This window comes from Triplophysa dalaica, chromosome 8 (genome assembly GCF_015846415.1).
Source record: "Triplophysa dalaica isolate WHDGS20190420 chromosome 8, ASM1584641v1, whole genome shotgun sequence".
Lineage (NCBI taxonomy): Eukaryota > Metazoa > Chordata > Actinopteri > Cypriniformes > Nemacheilidae > Triplophysa > Triplophysa dalaica.
This window is the reverse complement of record NC_079549.1, coordinates 21,886,156-21,912,897: the sequence shown is the minus strand read 5'-3', so window position 1 is coordinate 21,912,897 and position 26,742 is coordinate 21,886,156. Positions and strand designations below refer to the sequence as shown.

Here is a 26,742-nt window from a genome sequence, read left to right as displayed (position 1 = left end):
TCCTCCAGCACCTCAGATATTTCCACACTTCCCTAGACATTCTTTAGTTCTCTGATAATATGCTGGAAAATGATCATGCCACAGAGAAACCGATGGCCCAGTGAGCACGAATTACAGACATTAGGTCTGACATAACTTCACAAATACTTCAGTCAGCCTTTCACACGCGGCTAATGGGAGTTTGAAACGGAGCACACACACAACGTTTTATGACACAGAGAAATTTCCCATCGAACGGAAGGATCTTTATTTGTTTTTATTTGGCAAAATAGACAGCTGACAAGGGATGCATGGGCTAACCAGAAAATAATTTAAACAAAAACATATTTTTTAATGGCCTCCCACTTTACAAAAATATACACGTTGCTACAGCAAAAACAAGTCAATCTGAAGAGATTTTGCTACAGTATAACGTGAGATACATTTGCGATTAATGAGTAGAAAAAATGGCATATTCATCTTAAAACATTGATGTCTGTCTGTATGGCTTCACAAAACCAAAAATAGCCGGATTGAAACCATCAGTCGACCAAAAACGGGAGTCTATTTATCTTGTCACCATCTGTTTAAAACATCTACACAATCCCTATTGACGACATGTTAAATATGTGGATATCAGATAGAGATGGATAATGGGGTTCTGCATTGAATACGATGTATCCGTCACACAAACAGACAACCCGAGAGCTATCAGCAAAACATAACGTCGACAGACCTGCTCTTAGTGGACAGGTAGCGGGCGGTTTGAAACAAAATGTCTTGTTTTGACACGGTTTAGAGGAAGATGTTAATTAAGATTGGACAGGACCGGCCTTATCTCAAAAGCTGGATTAACAGGATTTTTGGAAATGTGTAAATAGACGTCTTTTCAAACAAACGGCAGGCTTTTGGTCTTCTCGACAAACTGTTAAGAATGGACGATGCTAACTATTCACAATATACGCATTTGGGTAGTTATACCGTACATGTGTCCTATCGTGTGACATAGCAAAAAATTTAAATAATATGTGATCCTGGACCATGAAAACCAGCCATAAACAGCACAGGAAGTTTTTTGGCAATACCCAAAAAAGCATTGTGCTGGAAAAATGGAAAAAAATCATTAGGATATTAATTAAAGATCATGTTCCATTAAGATATTTTGAAGATTCCCTACTGTAAATATATAAAAACAATTATCATATAATTAACATGATATGCTAAGGACTTTATTTGGACAACTTTAAAGGCGATTTTCTAAGTATTTTTAAATACTTTATATTTCCAATATTTCTATATTTCAGATTGCAGATCTGCAATGCAGATGGATTGCAGATTCTGATTGGCCAGTCGTACTTTTGCAGGTTCATCATTCCCAGATAACAACTGCTCAAAAGTAATAACACACGGTAACCCGGATGCAGCAAATCAAGTTTTTTTTTTTAATTAAATATACATGTCTTTAGATAACATGTCATTACATTTACAGAAAGATTAAACAAAATTTCCTGTTCGAATGTAAACAGCTTTTCCTCGAGGAAGGTATGCATTTGGTAAAAATGAGCTAAAAAAATATTTAAAATTCCCATTTCATGTCTATGTTTTTCTGATGTGGCAGGTAGCCGTGTAATAAGCAGGATAATATACAAGCAGCAGGATGTTATAGCGAAATAAGCCACATGACTGTGATACAAATCCCTCTGTTTCGTTCGGGTCCTGATCACACTGTCTGCACTTATTTCTGCAATAACAACTGGCTGCCTGTACATTATCCCTTACTTATTAATATTTTATTATAAAATTACATAAAAATATGTATTTGCTGTCACATCATTAGGCACATGTACGATATATTTGTCAACTACCCATTTACAACTTAAAAGGGATGAATTAATGTACTATCATTCAAATATTATGTTTATTAAAAAAACTAAAAGACAGATTTAGATACTTGCCTTAGCACTGATTTTGGTTTATCTGCCACCAAAAAAAGTATTATATCCTTAAAGTTCTATAGCCCATTGTCATTTTAAATGTACTTGAAAAATACTTTTGAGATATTTCAGAGCAAACACGCATCATAAATGGTCTAAACACACACACACACACACAGGCACACGTACAATCACGCACACTCTCACACATTAATCTCAGTCTTACTTTTAATCTAAACTTTAATCTTGATATCTGTTTCAATGATCTGCCGGCTTTGAATATCATGTTATAAAGACTTGAAGAAGAATCTCTGATAAACTTAAAGAGCTCAGAAACGGCAATCAAACGCTATGAGATGTGAAGAGAGGATTTGATCTGATATTCATCAGATAACTGTTAGATATACAGACGTTCAACATAGTCTGACTTGTGGGTAGATTAAGTCGAAGTATATGTGTTTGCAACACGTAGTTCAACATGACAGCAACACCTTTTGGAAACTTTATAACTTTTTGGAACTATTTACAGCTTTGTAATGGAACCAGCTTGTATTACATTTATCATTTGAGGCCTGCATGACTTCAGGCAATGAACAAACTTTCCTGACCATAACTTCACTGCTGCATAGACATTAATTATTCATGCATCTTTCAAAAACTTTGTAAAAAATAAATATGGTCTTTAGGTAGTTCACACAGCAGGACATGGTGTATTGTTTCAATTTACTGGTCAATGGATGTATGCATCAGATGGAATCATCTTAAGACGCTGTCACATGTAGTCATTCTTTTACAGCTCATTTCCTTTCTCACACTAGATTCACATAGGGCGTCTTCGTTGACACTCTTCATTTACTTTGAATAGGTGACGTCATGTGTCGCGTTGGACAAATTGTTGGTCCGTCGCGTCACTGCAGAATTTGAACATTTTCAACTTTTCAAGCACCAATGCAAGCAACAGCCAATCAGAACAGTTGTGTTGTGGTTAAAAGGGATTGGCTGTTGTCACTATTTGCGTCAGACATGCCCTCCATCAAGCATCGACGCCGATGCCCCGTGTGAATCACGCGTAACTCATGTTGGTCCAAAGCACAAAAGAAGATGAAGGTTTAGGTGACAGCCTCAGTCTCCAAAACCCTTTCATAGTATTTTTCAAATTGCACAAAAGAAAGAGTACATAAAAGATTTCTTTGACAATTTGGTGTGGATATCTTACCTGTGGCAGATGGAGCTGTAAGCCCTCACTAGGAATGGGTTGGCGGGATGGCGTCTGATCCAGCTGCATGTTGAAAAGAGCAGACAGAGCCGCCTGGGCAGCCCTGGCTTTCGCCAGTTTCTTATTCCTCCCCGAGCCCTCGAACGTCTGCGAATCCACGGTCACTGCCATCACAAAGTTCTTGGCGTGGCTCTCGCCGCTCTCTGACACAAACTCATACTTGAGGCCCGGCCGAAGCTCGTTGAGGATCATGACCGGGTTCTTGCCGCTGGATGAGGAGGTGAAGGAGGGAGGCGGAAGGGGTGCCTGCACGAGACTGTTAGTACCTGGCGCCTGGGGCAAGGGATACTCTCCCAGCGGGTTAAAGGAGCCGTTGCCGTTGGAGCCCAGAAAAAACGCTTCCTCGGGCAGTGTCGGCGTCTCAAACCCGTTGAAGAGCATGTCGGGGAAGTCAGCCTGGTCGGAGGTGAAATCTGTGTTGACTGTGAGAGTACGGCCCATGGCCAGATGAGCCTCGGACGCGTTGGGGAACTGCACGAAGGAACGCAGGGCCTTCTCGGCGGCGTTCAGCTTGGCCTTTTTCTTGGTGGGGCCAGAGCCCTCGAACAACTGACCGTTAACCTCGACGGTCATGACAAAGACGGGAGCGTGGACTGGACCCGTCTGCGAGAGCAGCTTGTACTGTAAGCCCGGTTTGATTTCGTTCAGCTGCATCAGGGCGTTCTTGGGCAGAACAGGCCCTGGCGTTTTTTTACGTTTCTTTGGTCTGAATTTGGAATGCGCATGGCCATTGTTACCCTCCTCCAGGGGGCGCTTGCGACCCCCACCTCCGCCTCCATTGGGGAGCTGTTCGACCAGGCCGACTCCTTCTTTAGAAGACACGTTGTCCAGGTTGCGGTTTTCCTTTACGTCGGTGCTGCATGAACCTGCGGTGCCCAGAAAGAGTAACTTACAACGCCTTCGTTGCAGGATCTTGTAAATGTAAAATTTATAGATTCCTTTATCTTTCTTTGTAACCGAACAAGTGATGTGTGTTTCTTGTTTGTGCCGATGATAGATTTTAGACTCATTTTGCGAAACAGCATTATAGCGGGGCTGACTGCACAAAACAAAGCTCTTAATATAATTAAGACCATGGGGTATAACGTCTAAATGATCACAATCATCAGATTCATTTCGAGTACAGTTTGAGTGTTCATTTTGGATGCAATGGCTTGTGCAATTAAAGTGAAATCAATCATCTCATTGGTAAGTCAAGACAAAAGACATAGGAATGGATTACAAAATATTGATTTAAAAACAAAGGCAATATCTAAATTAGACTCTTGCATTTATCGTCTCTCCATTCAATTTGTAATTATATAGAGGGACCCTAAAGATGCTAATACAATTAGTTTCACTATTAACTTGTATTAAATATTGTTGCTCATGTAAAAAAAGGTGCACTTAAATACTAAAATATATAATAATAAGATAAATGTAGTTACATTTTCACATATTTCTTTTGTACTTACTATAAAAAATTAGTTTTTAGTACTTTTTAAAAGAAATTAAAGAAGATCTACTGTAAGTGTTCTTAACGGTGCTATTTTGAGACACCATGAATAGAAGTAAAATATAAGTATATATTTTTAGTATAATAAGTACAACATCAATATGCAACAATGCAGTGATTGAAGTACATCATGGAAGCGTACTTAAAGTGCATTTTTTTTACATGAGAGGGAAAAATCACATGGAAAGTTTTTTGGGCCCAACAATTGTGATTACTTTTTAACCGTTCGTCATTATTTGGTAAAAATGTATTTCTTGAAACAACAAAAACATAACTTCTTACCAATGAAATAAATTACTGCTAAGCATAAATGTGTTTTTTGTTGCAAATTTCAATTTTTTCATCCTGAAAATAAATCATTTAGATTTTTTTAAGCTGAATTTCCCAAAATCATGTCATATTTCACCTCAAAATCAAGAGAGGGAAAAAAATCATTAATTTCATTAATCAAACAAACTACAATTCTAACATGTAAGCTTTTCTTTGGATTTGGGGTGAAATACGACCTAGACATGTTTTAATAACATTAAACCTTTAGCGTCAGATATGTTTTGTATTGAAACACACATCATAACGTCCTGTTGACAAAGCTGACGGAACTTTGGCTAAATTTCCATTTATAACATCCTTCAGCAAAAGCTCGCTAGGTTACTGCTTTCAGTGCTCAGGCAGAGAGAAAAGCGTCCATGAACAGAGAGGGACACAGTTAGAGCTCTCTGTAAACAGCAGGAGTAACAGGAGGGAGGGAGGAGGTGCAGGGCAGGAGGAGGAAAAGAGGAAGATATCTGAGAGGAGAGAAAGCTGAGTGATCGAGATCCGAGGGTAGGGTCAGAGAGACAAGAAAGAGTCAGAGGGAGATGAAAAAGAGAGGGAGAGAGAGAGAGAGAGAGAGGGAGAGAGAGAGGGAGAGTGAGAGGGAGAGAGAGAGGGAGAGAAAGAGCGAGAGAGAGAGAGAGATACACAATACAGGATCTGAACAACCAGAAGCCCTTTTGTGTCTCACATTTGAATGCGCATCTCTCTCTCTCTCATGCACAAACACACACACACACACACACACACACACACACACACAGCCCTGAATCTCTCTAACTTTTTCTCAGTCATCAGCTAAGAATCCATTCATCAGCATAGCCTGACAAAATATAATCTTGCTTTTAAAACAGATAAAATACATTTAGTTAACATCTGACAATTCATATTCACAACTTCTGATGGAAAATCTACAGCAGAACCTCCAAAACCCCATCACATAATCCTATAGTTTCCTGCTCCTAAAGTCTAAAGCTGCCAGTGCATTCTTCTCTATCAGAAACAGACGGCTTTTGGATATCAACATATACTTATCAGCAGAAAATCTAAATAAGAAACCGTCTGCTTGGCTCTGCACCTGTAATGAATGACAGGCTCTCTATTGTCACAGGATTCAGCACAATAGACCGCAACATCTCCTCTGGGTTAACAACTCCTCTCGTCAGAAATCTATTAATGTGGAATTTCTATTCACTGCGCTGCTGAATAAAGAGAAACACGGAAGAAAGGCTGTCTACGTATCACTTCAGCGAAGTTTATCTTCATATAAAGTTCAATTGTGAAGGCAGTGAATTGAGATTTTCTTTGAAGGGGAAACTCCCATAGCCAGATTTGAAATGATGGTCACTGTCTGGTTCACATTGCTAGTCTGGATTAAAAAAAAGTACCGGACCCGATCAAGGACATCTTTTTATGAACTACTACCAACACATCTTGTTGTCTTTCAAAGATTTGTGTGATGTGACTCTATTGGGAGGGATTCTTTTGAGTGAGGGTCTCAGAGGAGGTGGAGGGGAGGTTCATGAACTGTTCAAAGTGCCACATTAGTTAAGGGGAGTGTGATGGGTGTTTGTGAAAGGAAGGGACTGGGGTTCAGGAATAATCACTCACTCATGTTCTCCTCCTCATCTATATCCATGGTGGAGAAATGCCTCGGCTGGCCCTGTGCCTGCTGAGCCCCAGCCACACCTGAGAGAGAGAGAGAGAGAGCAAAAGAGAGAGAGAGAGAGATAGAGATCATCATTACTGGTGTTTGTTTATAGAATAATAATTAATTTGGCATGTATCTAGTCCCACACAACGTGGCCTGGTGTAGGAGTCTTTACATATACATTACATATTTTATTTATTTATTTACGTACTTCATTATTTTATATTTGTTTGTATTGTATCCTCTTAGCCCCTTATTTTAATTCCATTTTAACGTTTGATTTATGTTTAATGCTTTGGCAATATTGTAGCCTAAGTACACAACATCATGATAGTAAATTAACTCCAAAGCCAATATAATTTAAAATAATATTATTGTGCTATCTATTTAGTTTTTAAAATAAATAAATACATTTAAATTTATGTAATTGATGGACGCATTTATGTTTTTTACTTCAAAAAACTTACCACAATGCATAAGTTCTGCACACAGCAAATATTTGGTGGACACAAGCTTCTAAAATATAAAATCTTTAAGGCTAATAGTACTTCAACACACCACAAGAAAGTACATTATTGTTGCTCAAAAATATATCAAAATAAATTTCAAGTGAACAACAATTATTTAATATTAATGAAATAATGATGAGCGTTCACAGTAAAGTAGAATTTGTATTTATTTTGTAATATTAATGTTTTAGTTTTATTTGATCAAAATAATTACTCATAAAGAACATCATGTCATTGAGTCTTAAATGGTGAAGTTTAAAAAGAACGTCATTTGAAAACTGAAAACAGGACCAAGTCCAATTAAGGGACAAGTAAGCAACCAAAAAGAACATCCCAGCAACACACTCAAAACCACTCAGAACCACCTTACAAAAACACTTGAATGAGCATGCAACACAATTTTTTTATATAAAAACACAATTAAGCAGGAATATTAAACTTAGATTTTATGATGCCATGGTGATAAAGTAACTAGAGTCCTGTTTTTGATTTTATTTGTGAATTTCCTGAAAATATAACAAGCAGTATTCAGTGTACTGTACTTAAATCACATAAAAACACAGATGCCCGCATCAGCAAGAACCAGAATGAAGTATCAGTAAAAACAGTGTCATGCACCGAGATGAATTAATTAATCCAGAGGACAGAAGAGAGCGGATGAGAGGTTAGACGCGGGAATCAAACGGCACTGACTGCGAGGTTAAGCCTACACTAAGTGTATAAATATTCAGCAGGAGAAACTAATCTTTGAGAGAAAGAGCCGCGCTTGACAGGTCGTAATAGCGGGTGCAGTCTATTGTGACTTTAATATCCATTCGATTAGACCTCATCTTCAGCTGCCTTGGAGGAAAAATACAGTTATTGACATCAACAGGCCTTAAGTCCCTCTCGACACAGATTCCGCTTTGGGTGAGAAGAAAATGCGACACAAACACAAAAGCATAATTCAACGCTGCATTAAAATAGCTCATACTGTAAAGAAACAGGGATGATAGCAAGTGTTGACTTCAAAATGAAAGGCCGAGAGGTTTTCCAAAAGAAAAGAAAGAATAGAACAGCATGGTTGTCAAACAGACACTTGTAGGAGCATTTAGAAAAACTGAGATTTATTCTAAAAAAAATCTTTCAGTTATTCACCCTATTGTCATTCAAAACCTGTATATCACTCTTTATTCTGTGAAACACAAAAGAAGATATTTGGAGAAGATCAGTGGGGGTCAATTTTGTTTGTTCGCCAACATTCTTCAAAATATCACTTGTGTTCTGCAGTAGAAAGAAAATCATACAGGTTTCTAATGACAGAGTAAATCAATTATAGAATTTTCGATTTTGGGTGAACTATCGCTTTAAGAGATGTGGATAAATGTGTTATGCAGAATCTCTAAAGCTTTGGTTTGATTTAAGGTTGGAAACCTTAGAAACACATGAGTTTGATTTTAGCAGCACCAGTGGAGCTCTCAGTTGTCCGGAGAGGTCCAACCACCTCTGAATGACAAACCCACCATGCCCAAGGACGGCTATGGATGCCAGTTCATTCCAAATAGGCCAAATAATGCACAGCACTGACCAAGGGGATATCAAAGACAATCCGTCTAATTCTGTCCTGCACTGGAGACATGAGCTGGGTCACACTGCCCGAGGCTGATTCAGTCCATCTGCATTAAACTGAAGAGAATGAATGGATGGTTATCATTATGGTAATGCACAAGAGTAAATCGTCTCCCAAATGCATAAATGTTAGATAAGCGGTGGATATAACCCTGGATTTGGAGATCCTTTGAAACTGATACATGGAGCGTTCCCAGTGCTAAATGATGTAGGACATGAACCAAATACGGAAATGAAACAGAGTCATATGTCCGTTTTTTGTTGGCAACGGGCGCGCACGTGCTACATACGTAGTATGTTTTTGGAAATAATCGTACAGCTGTATCTGTCTTTTACAAATGTGATCAAACTAAAGACACAACAGATATTGGAAGGGTGCGAAACTATTCTGTAAGTACTCAAGATTAATATGAGGTATGCAGAAACTTTCAGAGTTAGCCACTTCAACAAAAACCAAATAAACAATAAATCAAAATTAAAAAACTAAATCCTGCTTTGGTAACACAGCACATATATAGTGGACAAAATATTTGACGTATTAATACTTTAGGGCTAATAGTTGTTTACCAAAACACACCTTCAAAAATTAACTACATTATGGCTTTAAGGCTCTTAAAAATCATCAAGATTAAAAAAATGATATTAACGCAAAAAATGTTTTTTAAATGCAATTCAAATTAATAAACTCATACATCTAGTGTATATGCAAAATATATGTATAAATTGTGAACTTGTCACAAAAAACAGCACTTCCACTCCTCGATACTAAACCTCACGCACTTCTCCAGAAGCCCACGAAAGCCTAAAAAAAATACCTAAAGCAGCCGATCATAGCTCTGTGCTTTTTCTCCGTCTCATTCTTCACAGGCGACACTTTCTTAAACTAAACTAAATGGCCTAATTAATCTGGTCTAATGGTGGGTGACATCAAATATGCTACCACAATTATTACCCTATTAAAGATTAATATGCCATAAGAAAATTGAAAAGAGTCAAGGAAGTGGTGTTTTGGAAGGAGCATTTGTCTGAGAGGAGCCAAAACTTCACCGGGTGTCAAACGGACCCTTAATTCCCCCCACCCCTCTTTATTCTCCTCACGCTGGACCGCTAATGGTGTGCGCTGTAATGAGCGGGTCGGAGACTCGTTTTGTGTCTGTCTTTTTTGATTTCGCTTCATCTGCTGTTCTCATTTCCCGCATGAATCCATAAACAGCACCGAGATCAGCTTCAATCTACAAAGGGAGGTAAAGACAAGGCAGATAGGCCCTCCGGTATTTGTAGTCTGCATATGAAGCACATATGAAGCACAGGTGAGCGGAGGATGTCGGATTCTTCGGGTTATGATTTTCATTATCTCAGCCCACAAGCATCGCCCTGGCCTTGGACTGTCCAAAAATACTGGACACAAAAACCCGGTCACAGAGCGTTCCAAAAAATCGGAAGTGCCAATGTCTCTGGACATTAGAGTCTGGCATTTGTTTTACATTTGACCAGTTTTTTACAGGTCACAGAGCTTTCTGTTTGCACAGCTGTGTCAGATCCATGCGTCTGACTGCACACCATCCAGGCACAGTTTAACCAGCGGCTGGACGCACACCAGTTCATTAATTTTACTGCTCGAACACACCGCTCAAATACAGACCCACCACCAGCTCTTTCCGCATGTGGGTTAGACAGCTAGCAGGTTTTTCTTAATACCAAGACACTGCCAAAGCAACATTTTCTGCAATTAAAAAGAAAAACCGAGAAAGTGCAGTACAACATGAAACTAGAATATAAAACTGAAAAACTAATAAAAAAGCTGATCTGGCTTGTGAAAAGTGCAGGACTGTGGAAAAAAGCTATTTGAGCACTTTCTGATCTGTAGATCATTTGTTCGATGTAGCTGTATGGAAGAGACACCGATCATCTTGATGTCAGCAACATGCCGCCACGCAGTTTTCACACTGACAGCATTTATGATGTAAAACAAGCTTGAGATTTATTAAACAGTTGTGGGTCATTCTTAAATAGATGGATATGAGCCTGAAAAGGATGACAGAACTATTGGAACTATCTTTTAACGTGAACCCTTAGGTGAATACTACTGAAAATAATTGTTAGGAAGAAAAATAGATAAAATTGCATTGTGCAAAGAATTTTCTAAAATATATTTTTGAACAAAAAAATAAAAATACATGAGGCATCTTAATGCCATTTTTAAATTGTGCTGCTCATTTGTGTTTTATGCGCGGAATAAATTTGAAGACAAGTCCAGTGTCTGTTGAATTTCAACAAAATCAAACCTCAGAAGTGGTCATCCAACAGCCATGTGAAAGACTGACAAGCATGACAAGACACATGAAAACTGTGATACAAATCAAGGTTATCGCATAAAAAATAAATTTTGAACTTATATTTTAAATACATGTCAAAATATTACTGTTGGATTGTTTAAGTCACCGTGAACCGGAAATAGCGATCGTCTATACTTCCGTATTCGGACACATTTCCAATTGAGACGAAATTTCGAATGATTAAAAAATAGTGGGCCGTGCCTTTTTTTCCACTGCAATTTGAATTTTAAAATTTGCATATGAATTTTAAAAAGATATTGACCCACATTGATAAGCTATTTACAATAAATGTCAAATTCTGCAAATAAATGCAAATAGAAACAATATTTTATTGGAAATTTGGAAAATATTGTTGGTAGTTCACAGAATGAAACAAAACTGTTCGTTTGATCTAGAAATCGTGAATTCAGAAAAACTGAAAATTCTTTTGAAACGGTCTCATAGTTTTTTTTCTGTGGTTGTATGTAACCTGTTGAAATCTGTTCCAAAATGAAATCGGACATTTAATCTTACACAGGTGTGAATTGTAGTTACACTCATTGTGACTATCAAGGTTTTTTTCTCCCACCATCTAAACTTCTTTTTTGCTGGAAGCTTAGAACATAAATTACGGTGGAACTGCTTTGAAACGATACATATTATGAATTCAACCACAAGAATAAAAATGACACGAAGGAGAGGATTATGTAGTTTAAGCCATGATAAGAGATCATTTCCTCAGAGATTAGACTTTTAGCAAACCTCTCTCTCAATTCTCATCCTGTAATTTGGTTTGTCAGAGAGCGGACTGATTTCAGAGAAAAAGCACATTTCTTAAGTCATGGGCAGCTTCTGATGAGAAAGCAAACGAAAAGGGCCATTCGTTCTGAAATAAGATTATAATAGCATCAGCCATCTCTTATTCAAATGAAGACTTGTTTTCGACGAGTTGACAGGGGTCTGAATCTCTGAGCGAGAGTCTTACAGGACAAAGACATTCATACGGTGTCAACATTACATCTACAGAAGAGCAAGCTGGAGTGAGATTTCTCCAGGTAAGGCCATTCACCACGAGCTGGAAGCCCACTGTGTAATTTTGTCAGAGTGGTCTGTGACTGGTATTGATGGACGGGTGAAGGATGACACGCCCCCAGCGCTCTGGTCCAGAACATTCTTTCATGCCTTTAACTACAGCTGTCATGTGTCACGCTGTTTGGGTGAACAAAAAGTGAAGAAAATAGAGCACGATGGTCCCATATTTACAGAAAACCACAAGCATTTCCACTCCACATAAACTCAAATTGTGACTAATTCAGGAGTACATGTCATTCAAGAGTAAAGTGCTTAAAAAAAAAACTTGTGGATCTGTTAAGGTATAGAGCATTGCTTTGTTTTACAACTGTATTTTCCTCAAACTTTGTTATAAGATTCAGACTACAGAAAATGTACATCTTTATATATTTTATGCTGAAACATTAGGCACTCGTTTTGTGTGCAAAACGCTTAATTCCGACAAGCTCAGCTATAATAAACACTCACAGTATTGCCGTCATCAGTCATTGTGTAAAATATCAAACGGACAAATAAAGCTTCTCCAAAGCCAATATGAAAGACACGACATTAAAAACTACAATAGGGAGCTTGTAAACTCAAAAGTACTGCACTTTTTACAGCGGATTACTGGAATAGTTTGCCCGAAAATGAACAAATTATTTCGTTATTTAAAACCAGTATGACCTTCTCGTCAACACAAAACAAAAAAAGATATTTGGAAGGATGTCGGTAGTCAAACCAACACTGGACCCCATTGACTTTTTGTTTTGTAAAGACACATTTCTCAAAATATCTTTAGTGTTCCACTGAACAAAGTCATATTTTATACAACATTAAGGTAAATAAGTGATGACAATTTTTTTGTTGAGTGAATTATGCCTTTAATGCCTCAAAATGGGCGGCTTTATTATTATTATATATTCCACCTTTTTGAAAGTGTACGGTCCTCTGTCAGCTCGAGCCAAACAGCAGCCCTCAGGACAAATGAATTCAGCTCTCCAAATAAATTTAATAATAGCACTGCTGATATGAGCTTCCTCTCTCCGCCTGCCTGAACGCCAATTACTGCGCTCTAATAGAGTGCTGCGGGGCAGGGTGGCCTAAAGCCCAACATATGTCAGCAGGTGATGGAATGCAGACCTACACCAAGACCAGAGATTTCAGCACCACGGACAGAGACACGGTCACAAAACCTAAACACATGACATCACATCTCAGGTTCTGTACACCTCACACAAACCTCAGAGGAGAGAAGTACATTTCTTTATAATGCGCATTAAATTCGCCTTCAAATTAGCATGGGAGATTTATTATAATACACACGCTTTCAGGATCCTCTTTGAGATCATCAGATGCAGATACAAGGAACCTATGTCCTAAACATTAACAATATGCTGTATGAAATTGAATACGCAGTGTAAATGATGCCGTTTGTACCCTTGCGAGGAAGAACATTTTAAGGCTGGACTTCCTGAAACTTTAATGAAATACCTCTGTTCTACATCATCAGATTTGGCATTACGGTTTCCTTGGAAGTCCGTCTGAAGCTAGTTCTCTTAGAAGAAGACCTTCATACATAAACACTGTTTGTTTATTCATTGACTGACCAGGCAGCCGCCCCAGGCTTCAGACACAGCCTCTCTCTTTAGATGCAAAAGGTTTTAATTAAAATTCTCCCGCTATGAAGTTCTGCTGTTGAAGTATTCAGAGTTCAGTCAGTGTGAAGATTTTCCAAGCAGCGGATTTCTGATTCTGGTTCTGAGAAGCTGATTTCCTGGGGCCAGAGCTGAAGGCTGAGATTCTTTTATTGTGTTAGTGGATTTAATATTTGACAGCTGACTGTTCATCACATGGCGGCGGAGTTGAAAGAATGGCTGGGCGGGGATGAATTTTTTATTTGATGGTTTTACGTGAGATTGCTTTTCACGGAGAAGAGAGAGGTGAGCGGAGATGTGAAAAGTGGGGTGGATCACCTTCAACACCTGCAGACCCAACATGCAGACACAAACAAACAGCAAAAATCTTCACACGCAGATGAACAGAAAACGTCTCTTACAAACAAAGATCGGAGTAACAAAGTCATTTAAAGTCCCAGTGAAATAAAAAATGACAATTCTCATTTTTTTAATGAAATATTGCTGCGTTTTTTGTGAATAGTTCATCTATGTGGGTCATTCTCTTTTTAAAATGTGAGTGCCCTCGATTTATTAATTTCAAATCTGTAAATGCACTTTCTTCCTGTAATGACGATCCATCTTTAATGACATATGTAAGAAGGATTTGGCGGAGCATCTGTTATCTCCTCCCCTTCAACTGTCAGTCTGCTGACTGTTCCATTAAAAAATGCAGAACAAAACAAAGAGAAAGAAGAAAGCCATGCCCATTATATTTCTCATTAGAAATTCCATTGCACTCATTCGCGTCAACATACAGAATTAAAAACATTGACAACTTTCGGTTCCCAGGGACCTTAAAACAGCATCATAAAATAGCACCATTCTGCATTATTTCACCAACCTGCACTGTTGCTTAAACCTAAAAAACACCTTCAAAAACAGATTTGTACATTTCTACATAGATGAACAAACCCACGACAAACTGTATTCTTAAAATATTCCATGCAGCCAAGCCCTTCAACTAATACATCTCCACCCCCACCTCAAATGTGCGGTCAGGTATAAATCAACTTCGTGTGTGGCTATGAAAGCCGGGGCATCGCAGCAAGGGGAATAAATGGCTGCCCTTCGAGAGTCTATCATTCCAAGGTCGAGTGACCGCCACACAGCTGACAGCTCACAGCCCAACTCTCAAGATTTAACAGATGCCTCTAGATTCTTTCATTCCTCTGATCCCCCTTCAATTCTGACCTCCATCAAGAATGAAAAAATACAGCCCAATGCTGCTGAATGTTGCTTTAGTCTGTGCTGAGCAATGGATTTATGAACTATATTAGCTAAACTTACAGGGAGACCTTTGCGTTCAGATTCGTGCAGGAAAGTTCATAATCTGACTCCTGAAACAATTTACTAGGTTCCAAACACAAGTACTTTTTTGTCCACGTGGCAAAAAACGTGTTGCTCCTAAGTCGTCTGGAACTTGAATTCAAGAAAACAACGTCAAAAAGGAATCAGAGTAAATCCTTTTAAATGTGATGCAATAAAATGCAATTTATGTTACTGAATGTTTCTCAACCATATGATGTGAAGAGTTTCTTTGAATGATGCTGCTTTCCAGAGAGACTGGAGATTTATTTATTTAAAAAAATTTATTGTTATTATTATATAAATTTAAGTAGAAGACAAAGAGACAGTGGACATAGATGAATAGAGTGTGTTAATGGAGAGATATATGAAATAAGCCCAAACCATCATGGCAGCCCCTGTGTGGCCTAACATAGATGGATAGATCCACAGTCAGTCAAGAAATGAGGGCCCTTCCCTAAATGGAGAAGCATTCACCTCCATTACAACCCCAGATCTATATTTCTGATTTATATTTTCTTCCCTCTGTCTAGCTCACTTTTGTTATGTGCAAAATGTGGAAAAGATAAATGCAAAAATATGTATAAAATATATATTAAAGGTAATGGTAACTTGGGTATAAATATGTCTACAATTATGCAAAAGATGAGATAACTATTATACTGTAATCAGCAAATAATGATGTTTGAAACTGCTCAGTGACTCACAGACACTGTTTTGCAAAACTTTTAAATGATGCATGTTGTAAAATAACGGCTTCTGTTCTAGTATGTGTTCTCATATGGCACAAGCTGTCCGGTCTTCCCAGAAATGTGAATTCTGGTCTCAGTACCCATACAGCAAACTTAATGTGCTACACGTACGGTGGACGCCGAACGGCCGAGCACCTAATGGAGAGGGTCCCGGCGGACGGGGCAGGCTGTCGCTCTGCCTGATTAGAACTGATGGGGCGGGCATGCTTGGAAGATGTGCGCAGCCACCTCTGAGCACCCTGCGAACAGCCAACCCCCATTCGGCTGGCACCATGGTAACGTGCGGCACTGACAACATCTAGCTCTATTATTGAATTTCAGCGCTTTAATGACCAATAACAGATTTGAATTAGTCTGCCAACATTCATTTTTTCCTCGCAGTAAATTACAGGGTTTTTAGACCGTGGGCACATTAGGAGTTCCTGCGAAATAGCCAGAGACGAGACACTTTGATAAAGTGATTCCTAATATCTCCTGCTTGATAAATGAGACTGCTGTCGTATATAGAACTGCAGCTGACAGTGTACCACAAGGAGACCAAAGCAAAGATAAAAACCACACAGAGGTTCATACATGTAATTATACATTACAGATCGAGAGAGTGAGAGAGAGAGAGAGAGAGAGAGAGAGATAATAGAGAAAGAGAGATATAGAGAAAGAGATATAGAGAGAGATAGAGAGAGAGAGAGTAAGTGAGAGAAAGAGTTAGAGAAAGAGTGAGAGAGAGATAGAGAAATATAGAGAAAGAGATATAGAGAGATAGAGATAGAGAGAGATAGATGGAGAGAGAGAGATAGAGAGATATAGAGAAAGAGATATAGAGAGATATATAGAGAGAGAGAGAGAAAGAGTTAGAGAAAGAGTTAGAGAGAGAGAAAGAGATATAGAGAGATAGAGAGAGATAGATAGACAGAGAAAGAGTTAGAGATAGAGAGAGATAGATGGAGAGAGAGAGATATAGAGATATAGAGAAAGAGATATAGAGAGATAGAGAGAGATAGAGAGATATAGAGAAAGAGATATAGAGAGATAGAGAGAGAAAGTGAGAGAGAGGCAGAGTGAGAGAAAGAGTGAGAGATAGAGATAGAGAGAGAGAGAGAGAGAGAGAGATAGATAGAGAGAGAGAGAGAGAGAGAGAGAGAGAGAGAGAGAGAGAGATAGAGAGATAGAGAGAGTGAGAAAGAGAGCGCAGATCGCTTGCCACTAATTGCTGTTAACTTGCGATGCAAATGTCTCTCTGACCTGCTAGATAGAAAGTAAAAATGTATCTTGTGTACTTTAGGATTTACTACAGTAAACTACTAAAACTCGTAGACACTAGTGTTTTTGAGTCTGACCATAGTGAATATTGAAGTATACTACAGTATTGGCTACTTATCCAATTACTACAGTTAATACAACAACATATTCTAGTGCATATTCTAGTTTACCAGTGTGTCCTTGAGCAAGACACTTTACTCCATGTTGCTCCAGGGGGATTGTCCCTGTAATAAGTGCACTGTAAGTCGCTTTGGATAAAAGCGTCTGCCAAATGACTAAATGTAGTGCAAAGTATAATACAGTTTACTATAGTAAAAACAAAATGTTTCATTAAATTCTGTGTTTTTTGTATAGATTTGAATGAACGTGGCACAGTATCGTGATACTACTTGGTATCAAGATACTTCAGCTGGTATAGTATAGATACAGTAGTAATAATTGTGTAAATTATAGGAAAAAAAGCATATCGTTTGAATCAGACTGCTCTGAAGGCTTTCTGTCTCGAGACCTGATAGACATGTGGCTATGAAGAAACATTTTCAGGGTAACTCGGGAAGAACATCTATAATTTGTTTATTAAATAAAAAATATACCAGAAAAGTTTGAAGGTTAAAGAATCGTAAAGTAGGCTTGGTACATGATTTTGAGGATGGAACTAATGGCTACGTTGATTTATGGAGTGAATGTTTTCAAATAAAAGTCTTTTTTCTCTGTCTTTATATTAATATTTAGGTACTGTATATCGGTTATCGGCATTCAATGTTAAAATAAATATCGCTCATCGGCATATGTAAATGTACATATCGGTGCATCCCTATTTGGAACACTCAGACTCTTAAGACTCTTAATTTTGACCATATGACACCATATGAATGTAAAAAGATTTAAGCATGAATATTAGGATAGTCTGAATACTTGATTCTGATTGAAAATCCATTAATTCAATCTCTAGCAGTCAATTATCCCCTAAGACTTAAAAAATGTAGATTATCAATTATAACTTTAAGTAACTAATTTTTTCCACATTTTTTAATTTACTTTTTTACATTTTTTTTATTTAAAATAAAAGTAAATGTATCAAAACTATGAAAATTAGGTTCGACAAAACATACATTTAAGCATATACCTTCAGATTAAAAGATTTATATTGTAATGAAACATTTCACATAATTAAACCTTAACTTTTAAACGGATGCATATTTTGCATAAACCCAGCCTTATTAAAGCACATCCACAAAAAACTTTAATAAATGACTAGTCAGTAATTGAACCCAAACTTGATGACCCCTGACCCCCCGCATTATGCTGTGAGAATTGATATAGCACCCTGAAGCATGACAAATTGCTTCAAATCTCGGTTATGAGCACAGATTAAACCCTGGAGTTTATAACCTGCTGTGCAAGAAGTGTTCTGTTTCTGTTTAATCCCCAGCTTTCCCAAGCTACACTAGCCAGCCGGGAAAGTTTGCTGGTCTCAGCACGATGTATCATCTTCTTTCTGACTCTCTCTCTGCCTATTCTCCTCGCCTCAGCGGTCTCGCTGCTCATAACAGATGACTATCGCTGTAGCCCTAATTCAAGGCCAGGTCAGTTACTCCAATATCCACAGGAGAAGGCGGCATGTGTGTGTATGTGTGTATTGGATTAGCCGCTGAATTTTACACCCGGTGGCTGGCTGTGTTATTAACAGGTCTGAAGGTAACGGTTGATGGACGGTGGGAGCGCTGAGCGACTGAACCAACGGAGGGAGAAAAAGAAACATGTGCTGGTGGTGACAACCCAGACCCACCTGCTTCCCATCAGCCCCTCTGATGAACGAAAAAGAAAGAGACGGATACTAACCGCTGAACGTAAACAGAAAAGAACAATCAAATAACAAATAACAGAAGGAGGAAACAGAAAAACAAAAGCTCAGGGAGAACAAAACAAACAAATCGAAGAACAAAGGAAACAAGAAACAGAAGAAGGAAAAAACTGAACAAAGAGAAGATAAAGGTCAAAGAAAAATGACAGTTTGCTTAAGGAAAGAAATACATTAACTATTAAAACAAATGAATAGTAAAACCACTATGCTTGCTTATGGCTATAAAGGATACATACTGGATAAGGTAGGTAATGATGAGAGAAAGAAAGATGTTTATACATTTTAAACTGATATTAGTGGACCACTTTTGTTACCAGCCAAGCAAAATGTTATGAGCCTTTGATGATAGAATTTAAGAGATAGAACCTTAAAAAATATTATCTTAGAAACGGTGAAACTGCTGCGTTCATACAGTACAGCGTAGGACAATGAGGAGAGGAAGGGCGATCTTCCTCAGAAACACCATCATGAGATTCGTTCAGTCCATCAGAAAAGCCTCATTTCCTTCAGTGTGCTGGCTGGGCAGAAAACTCCTCCACATGTCATCAGAGACCCATTAGAGAGGCTATATATGACATGACTGCATAAGACACATTATTCAAACTGAACAGATTCTCTGCTTGGGTTACTAAAGCTAATTTGGACACGGACAATGTCAGGTTTGTGACGGTCAGGACTCTAGGGGTTGTATGGATTGATGAGTTCTGCTATTAGATAGGTGAAGCTTCCAGTGAACTCCATCACGGATGGCACTATAATTAGTGCTACATGCAGGCACATGCCAAACAACTGGTCTCAAGTATTGCCCGTAACCTGAAAGAGCATTCAAAAATAAGCCAAATCCAATATGGCGACACATCGATAACTTTGAATCTCATTGATTCTTGTGCATCTCGTGATAAAACATCATATGTCAACTAGTCACGCAAGAACAATGAGACATATTTCAATTTGTATGCATTTGTTACGGTCTCAATTTTGCGTAAGCTCAAAATCTAAAATATCCCTTTTTCTCACCAATGTGACACTGGACTACAGAACCAGTCTAAATTGAGATTTTAACATCATCTGAAAGCTGAATCATTAAGCTTTCTATTGATGTATGAGTTGTTAAGGAAATGACAATATATGCTGGAGATACAGAAGTTTATAACCCTCTGGAGGGTGCAAAAAAATCTAAACAGTGAGAAAATTGCCTTTAATGTTGTCCATCAGAGGAGCTGTAGCAGGCCATCCACTCCCCAAAATAATGTTTTGATATATTTACGGTAGGAAATTTACAAAATATCTTAATAGAACACGATCTTTACTTAATAACCTAATGATTTTTGGGATAAAAGAAAAATCTATGCTTTTACTTAAAATGATACCGTGCTGCTTAAGACTGGTTTTGTGATCCAGGGTCACACATGTATAATTTGAGAAGCCAAATATAAATGCACAGGAGTGATTTGGAATACTTGAATGATGTGCGTTCAATACCAATATTTAATTGAACACTATAGATTTCGTGTAAGATAAAATGATAGCATTTTCATATTAACATTTTTTTGTTCAACTGAAGAATATGAATATACATCTAGGATGGCATGTCGGTGACTACATTTGTGTTGTTGTTCTTTCAAGTCCAGCATTAGTGAATTACTTAACTCACTATTACCAAAACGCAAGCATTACTAAATATGTAACGTATACTTCTGACTTCATCATGATATATAACACTCGTACTGTGATTTGTCATGTCGTGAGTGACACAAAGCCCTTTAAGTTCTTAAGATACCTGACAGTAAGCTAAACGTCAGAATCCAGCGCCACTGAGAGGCGCCAGCAGAACAATGTGCTCCAATCAGGTCCGTGAGTGAACGAATTAAAGCACGAGATGACTTCTTACGACAATCACATTAAAAATGCCTCCGTTTTTCTGCCTTCCTTTGGCACCCAGGAGCAGATGATAGGAGGAGACAAACTCACGGATTTGACAAAGCCGCCTTAAGATGCCAGGCGGCATTAGGGGGTGTGAGGCGTGCTGAAAGCCCACTTCAGCAGCGAAGGATTTGCCTGGATGACGGGTCTCGATTCAGCCGCACGGTTTCAGATGTAAAGGCAAATGGTGGATGTTTGACTAATACCTTTGAACGTTTTTCTCGCCGGATCCAGCCATACCTCCTGCTCGGGTTTATCCGCACATGAGTGTGACATGTGAACATGTGGAGTTTAGTAGGGAATAACGTGCCCTGCTGACGTTTGCCTGGTTGAGGAAGGGATTTGTGTTTCTGACTACTTAAATATCATCTTCATAGGTGAGTTCATGACACAAAGGCTCGATTTGAGTAGTTGACTATTTTACTCACATTTTCCAGATAAATGTGCAATCTCGGGGGTGCAACACACAGTAAAAGCAAAAGTAATGTCTAACAATGAAAATTTTAAGTACACAAATATAAAAATTCTGTCATAGTTTACTCACCCTCTTGTCATTTTTAATCCTGTATGACTCTCTTCCGCAGAACATAAAAATATATTTTGAAGAATGTTGGTAACCGAACAGCACCGGCACCCATTCACATCTTTCTTATGGACACAAAACCAATCCAGGTGAATGGGGTGCCATCTCTTTTAAGTAACTGACATTCTTCAGAATATCTTCTTTTGTGTTCTGCGGAGTAGTAAGACATACATGTTTGAAATAACAAGAGGGTGAGTAAATAATGACAGAATTTTCATTTTCGGGTGAACTATCCCTTTAAGTATGAAAATAGCTTCCACCGAACATTCAAACCAAGAAACTTTTCCCAAGTGGTACGACGTTATTACATTTATTCAGTGAAAGAAAACTTCTTAAAGTTCCCTGAGGAAGATTTGTCAGTGATACTGAAATGAGCGTAATTAAATAAAAGTGGATATTAAACTTTAATTTTATTATCCAGCAACTCAAAAAGAAGTGGATTCCCGTATTTGCTTGCATTTCTAGACGCATAATCTGCTGGAAATACAGAATGATCCTACACTTAAACAAGATTTTAAACCTACCCAAGGAAATATGAACAGTCTCAGGACATTCAAGTACTTTCACAATTAAATTAAAAAACAGTTTTGCAATCAATCCCTGCTTTAAGTCTGCAAACAATGTTATATCTAATTCCCGAACTTTCCCAAGAGTTAGCCATAAATTAGATTTCTAACAGTGCGCCCCCAAAAAAGAACGTTAAATCCAAGCACCTCGCCTTCCAACTCACGCATTTATTCTGTAATGTATTAAGTTAACTTCCTATGTGCTGTACTGTTCTAGAAAAACAAAAAAACTGTGCAAACACTGCTGGCAAGAGATCTAAAGTGTTGCTTGCGTGGATCATCACCACCATGGCTATCGATCGGACACACTTTTGCTGCCCTATCCACAAACACAGCTCAGACCCAATTCACTAAACATCACTCCATCAGTTCACCTGAACAACAGGTGCATCCGTGACCCCTGAAACACAATGCAATAATGATGACTCTGACAACAACTGTAAAGAGCTCTTCACGTGCCACATGCACTCAAAGCCCTGAGAGATTAAAGTGAGAATTTCCAATGACACTATTTATTTGCAATAATTATAATTTCTTTTGATTCTGAGCTTTCAAAGTTTTTCTGAAATAAAAAAAAATCTAAACACAATTTATCCAATTTCCTAGAAAAGGAAAACATTCCCCTTATCCCTCGGCTTTTTAAAACTGACCTTTCCTCTCCGAGCGCTTCTTGCGTCGCCGCTTGAATCTGGTCCTGATGAGACAGTAATAGGCCCCCATGCAGTGCGCGCCATCCAGAAACAGGGCCATGACCCTCACGGTTAAGTCAGCGAGAAAACTACCGGCTCTGTCCTGTTCTCTGTTTCTGAAGCTCACAGAGAAGGTGTGAGGTTTTAGACCCTTCCCTCTCTAAGCTCTACCACACACACGCGTGGTCTCCTGCCCCTCCTCTCCCTCTAGTACTTTGTGAGAGGGAGAGTGAGAGAGAGAGCGAGGGATCATGGGAAAAGCTGTACAAAGAGCTCGCAAGGTTAGACCGAGTAAACAGCAACCGCTGGAGATTTTTGTGCCAGATTTCATGTGTGCTGTTTTCGCCCTGCTACATTACCTGCGGCAAGAACATCAGCTCTCATCGGGCATGGTGACATCACACCGCTTTGAACCAATCAAGGCCCGGCATCAGTTCTTTACATGGCAAAGTTAATGGTGTGAAAATACTAGTATGATAAAACTTCTCTTAGTATGCATTTAATCATTTTAAAAAGAGTTGATAATAAACCTTTTCAAGATGTGACGCAACTGCCAAACTTTCAAAAATATTAATTAAGTAAGACTTAATTATATGAATTTTGGTTTGTTTATAACTATCCTGTTGTTCCTAGTTTTTTCATGTTAATTCAAAAATTTTAATAATCAGAAACTTTAAATGGCAAATAAGTATTAGCCTACCATTAACCATGAATAATAAATGTTGTTGAATCATTTTTATTATGATTGAACACAAAAACTTGGGAAATTTAAAAATAATTGCCTAACAGATGTTATAAGAAATGACTAAGTTTAAATAAAGCCTTAACATATATTAAGTGTCATTTTAAAATCCTCTCATTAAACAGTTTAAGAGCGCTCACTGTTTCGTCTAAAAACTGAAGAAAAACTCTCGCGCCATCATGTGGTCAAAGCAAAGCATTGCAGTTTTAAACAAAATACCTGTAAACTACAGTACATGGATTTTTAACTATCATCATCATGACAGATACACACAGGTTTTTAGACCACGAACACATCTGATATCCTGCACTCTTTAAATCTCTCCAACACCTTCGCTTATGTGTTTCAACACAAAAAGCCAAACCAACAATTTCTACCTTAGAGACAAGAGAAGATGATTGGCTCAATAATAATAGTAGTAAAAACAACATCAAAAATCAAATACCAATAAAAATTGCTGCTGATAGCTTAGTATTATGGGGCAAACAAAATTATTTTATAGCTGTTCAGCGCCCTCTAAAGGCACTTGATGGAACTACGGCATTAAAATAGACTTTTAAGTATGAAATACTACTATACCACACAACTTTACCAAACATTGATCACTGCTTTTTTAGAATGCATTATTGTTGTCAAAGGACCTCGTTTGACATGTTTACATGCATAGGCCTAAGAGGCATGCATTCATCTAAATAAAAACGTACTTTCTCAACTCTTACCAACCCAACCAGATTATAAATCAAGATGAAAAAATTCTAAGAAATTGATGACACTGAAAATTGTAAGTGTATTGCATTGTTGGATACAGTTTTCCACACATTGTGGCGTTATATACAGCAAACCTTAGCCTTCCAAAATGTCAACCGGGTATTGCGAGTGCATAAAAAATTTGGATACTATGCAAAGCACATTGCTGCACAATATCACAAGGACAGCTTGGTAGGATGCCATCCAGATAAATGAAGACAGAAATATGTGCATTGATGGAATCAGGAGATGCATACCTGGGTTTCCACTTGCTATTAGAGCACCAGCTGTCCCTCCAGTTGTTCACCTTCACCTGCACAGATTAAAAAAGATAATATCAGCATAAGATCTTGTGCATTTTCACATCGACCTTAAACAACGTCTTCATATCCCTCATCACCTTCCACTGACTTACGAAGCTCAGCAGATCCCAAGCTACTGCAAATTCCACAACATCACGTAACCAGGCCACATGGGCCTTTATCTATCCAAGTTCCTACAACTCTTCACCTTGGAGGCGAGTACTGCTTTACTCTATGATCTAATGGCTGTGCTAAACCCATCAGGTGACGTGTCGTATCTGTGAGAACAACATGACCCCGACTGCAAACGAAAAAGTCAGTTGGAATAATAAAAGTGAAAGAGGAAAAATAAATTGCTCAGTCGCACACAGACGTTCCCGGCTTGGAAACACAAAAGCATGAAGGAAAGATTAAACACAGGTAAGAAAGATGAGTGATCGTCCCTCTCGAATCAAATGTCAAACAAACTCACAATAAAAAACAAGTTATAATAACCGGAAATATATATTAACATCTGAGAGCACTTTAAAGAGCTAAAAACATGAATTCTTTCAGGTCCTGGACTCATCATTTGCACGACCAAGAATAACGGAAGCCAAAACAGGTTTTATGGAGGAAAAATAAAACGGCAGTCCAATAAAAACAGCGGTCAGCCTGAACCGTGCAACTCCCTGCTGCATGTTTCTTTAACCCTGACACACACACACACAGTAGGGAGAGAGACAAATAATTTATGACTTAGAGGCAGAGTATAACACAGACCAACACTTCACCTTCTGTCTTTTACATAAATATCAGAGACATCCACACATGAAATATGAAACATTTACTCACTTTATTACCTAAATAGACTGAAAACTAAAAACTGAAATGAACCATCACACAAAGCTGTAAAATCCAAGCGACCACACATAGCGATGAAAAAATATGTTTGACAGTTTTGAGAAACACAAGTGACTTTGACACACTACAGTCCCATTGCAATAAACGCAAACATTTGTTCCTAAAGCACCAAACCTTCATGGGCTCATAACCACACAGACGAAAAATTTCACAGTATGAGGGTCACCGCACAGACACATCACAAACAAACAGTGTTCTTTAAATCCTCTGTAAGTCGCTTTGGAGATAAACAAGATAATATGTCATTTTAAAGGGATACTTCACCCAAAAGTGAAAATGATGTCATCATTTACCCGCCTTCGAGTTGTTCCAAATCTGTATTAATTTCTTTAAAAACAGAGAAAGATATATGAAAAAATGGCTTATGACCAGACAGATTTTGCCCCCCTTTGACTACCACAGTAGGAAACATGACTATTGTCTTCAAAAGTGCCCCAGAACTGTTTGCTGTCATACATTCATCAAAATATCTTCTTTTGTGTTCAACCGAGAAAAAAAGTTATTTTGCTACTATGAGAGTAAACGAGGGAGGGGCAAAATCTGTGTCAACGAGGGAGGGGCATTCTTCGAAATATCTTTCTCTGTGTTCATCAGAACAAAGAAATGTATACAGATTTGGAACAACTCAGAGGTGAGTAAATGAAGACAGAATTTTCATTTTTGGGTGAAGTATCCCTTTAAATAAAACAAGAGAAATCTAATCCAATTATATTTTTTAACCAAAATATCCGAGAGCTCCTGATGCAACAACCACTAAATATTAGAAATGACAGGAGATGTCATTGCAGTTTTTTACATGGACACAGAGGGGCGCTGTTTTATCATTCTTGCAGGTTACTTCAAACAACCCAAATAAACCCAATAACACTTCAAAGCAAACTCACACATGGCAGCACAACACACAAATAAACTAGTCTGGACGGTGAAGATGAATTAAGACTTGATTTAAGAGTAATTTTAAACCTTCAACAGAACACAAAATATATTTTGAAGAACGTTGGTAACCACAGCGTTACCCATGGACTTGCATTGGTTCTGTGTCTATACAACAGACGTCAATGGGTATCGTCATTGTTTGGTTACAAATATTCTTACAAAGAGATTTGTATTCTGCAGAAGAAAGAATGTAATGATAAGAGGATGAGTAAATAATGACAGAATTTTCATTTGTGGGTTAACTTTCCCTTTGAACTAAGAGAAGCATTACAGCTCACTGCTCGGGATCAATGCTTAAATCGCCATTATTTGCTTCCATTACAATGACATAAAATGCACTGATTCAGATTTATTTCCTTTAC

At 38.1% G+C, this 26,742-nt stretch overlaps 1 protein-coding gene across 3 annotated transcripts in view; it reads right to left on the bottom strand.

Moving 5' to 3' along the window:
- adarb1b (adenosine deaminase RNA specific B1b) overlaps positions 1-26,742 on the bottom strand; it is a 106,921-nt gene that overhangs the window by 11,970 nt on the left and 68,209 nt on the right. For all 3 annotated transcript variants that reach the window (XM_056754783.1, XM_056754784.1, XM_056754785.1), the window contains 3 exons: positions 24,497-24,552; positions 6,608-6,685; positions 3,130-4,055 (listed from right to left, as the gene is read on the bottom strand). In XM_056754783.1, the coding sequence (XP_056610761.1) occupies positions 3,130-4,055; positions 6,608-6,635 (954 nt within the window). In that variant the 5' untranslated portion in view covers positions 6,636-6,685; positions 24,497-24,552. The remainder of the gene's footprint in view (positions 1-3,129; positions 4,056-6,607; positions 6,686-24,496; positions 24,553-26,742) is intronic.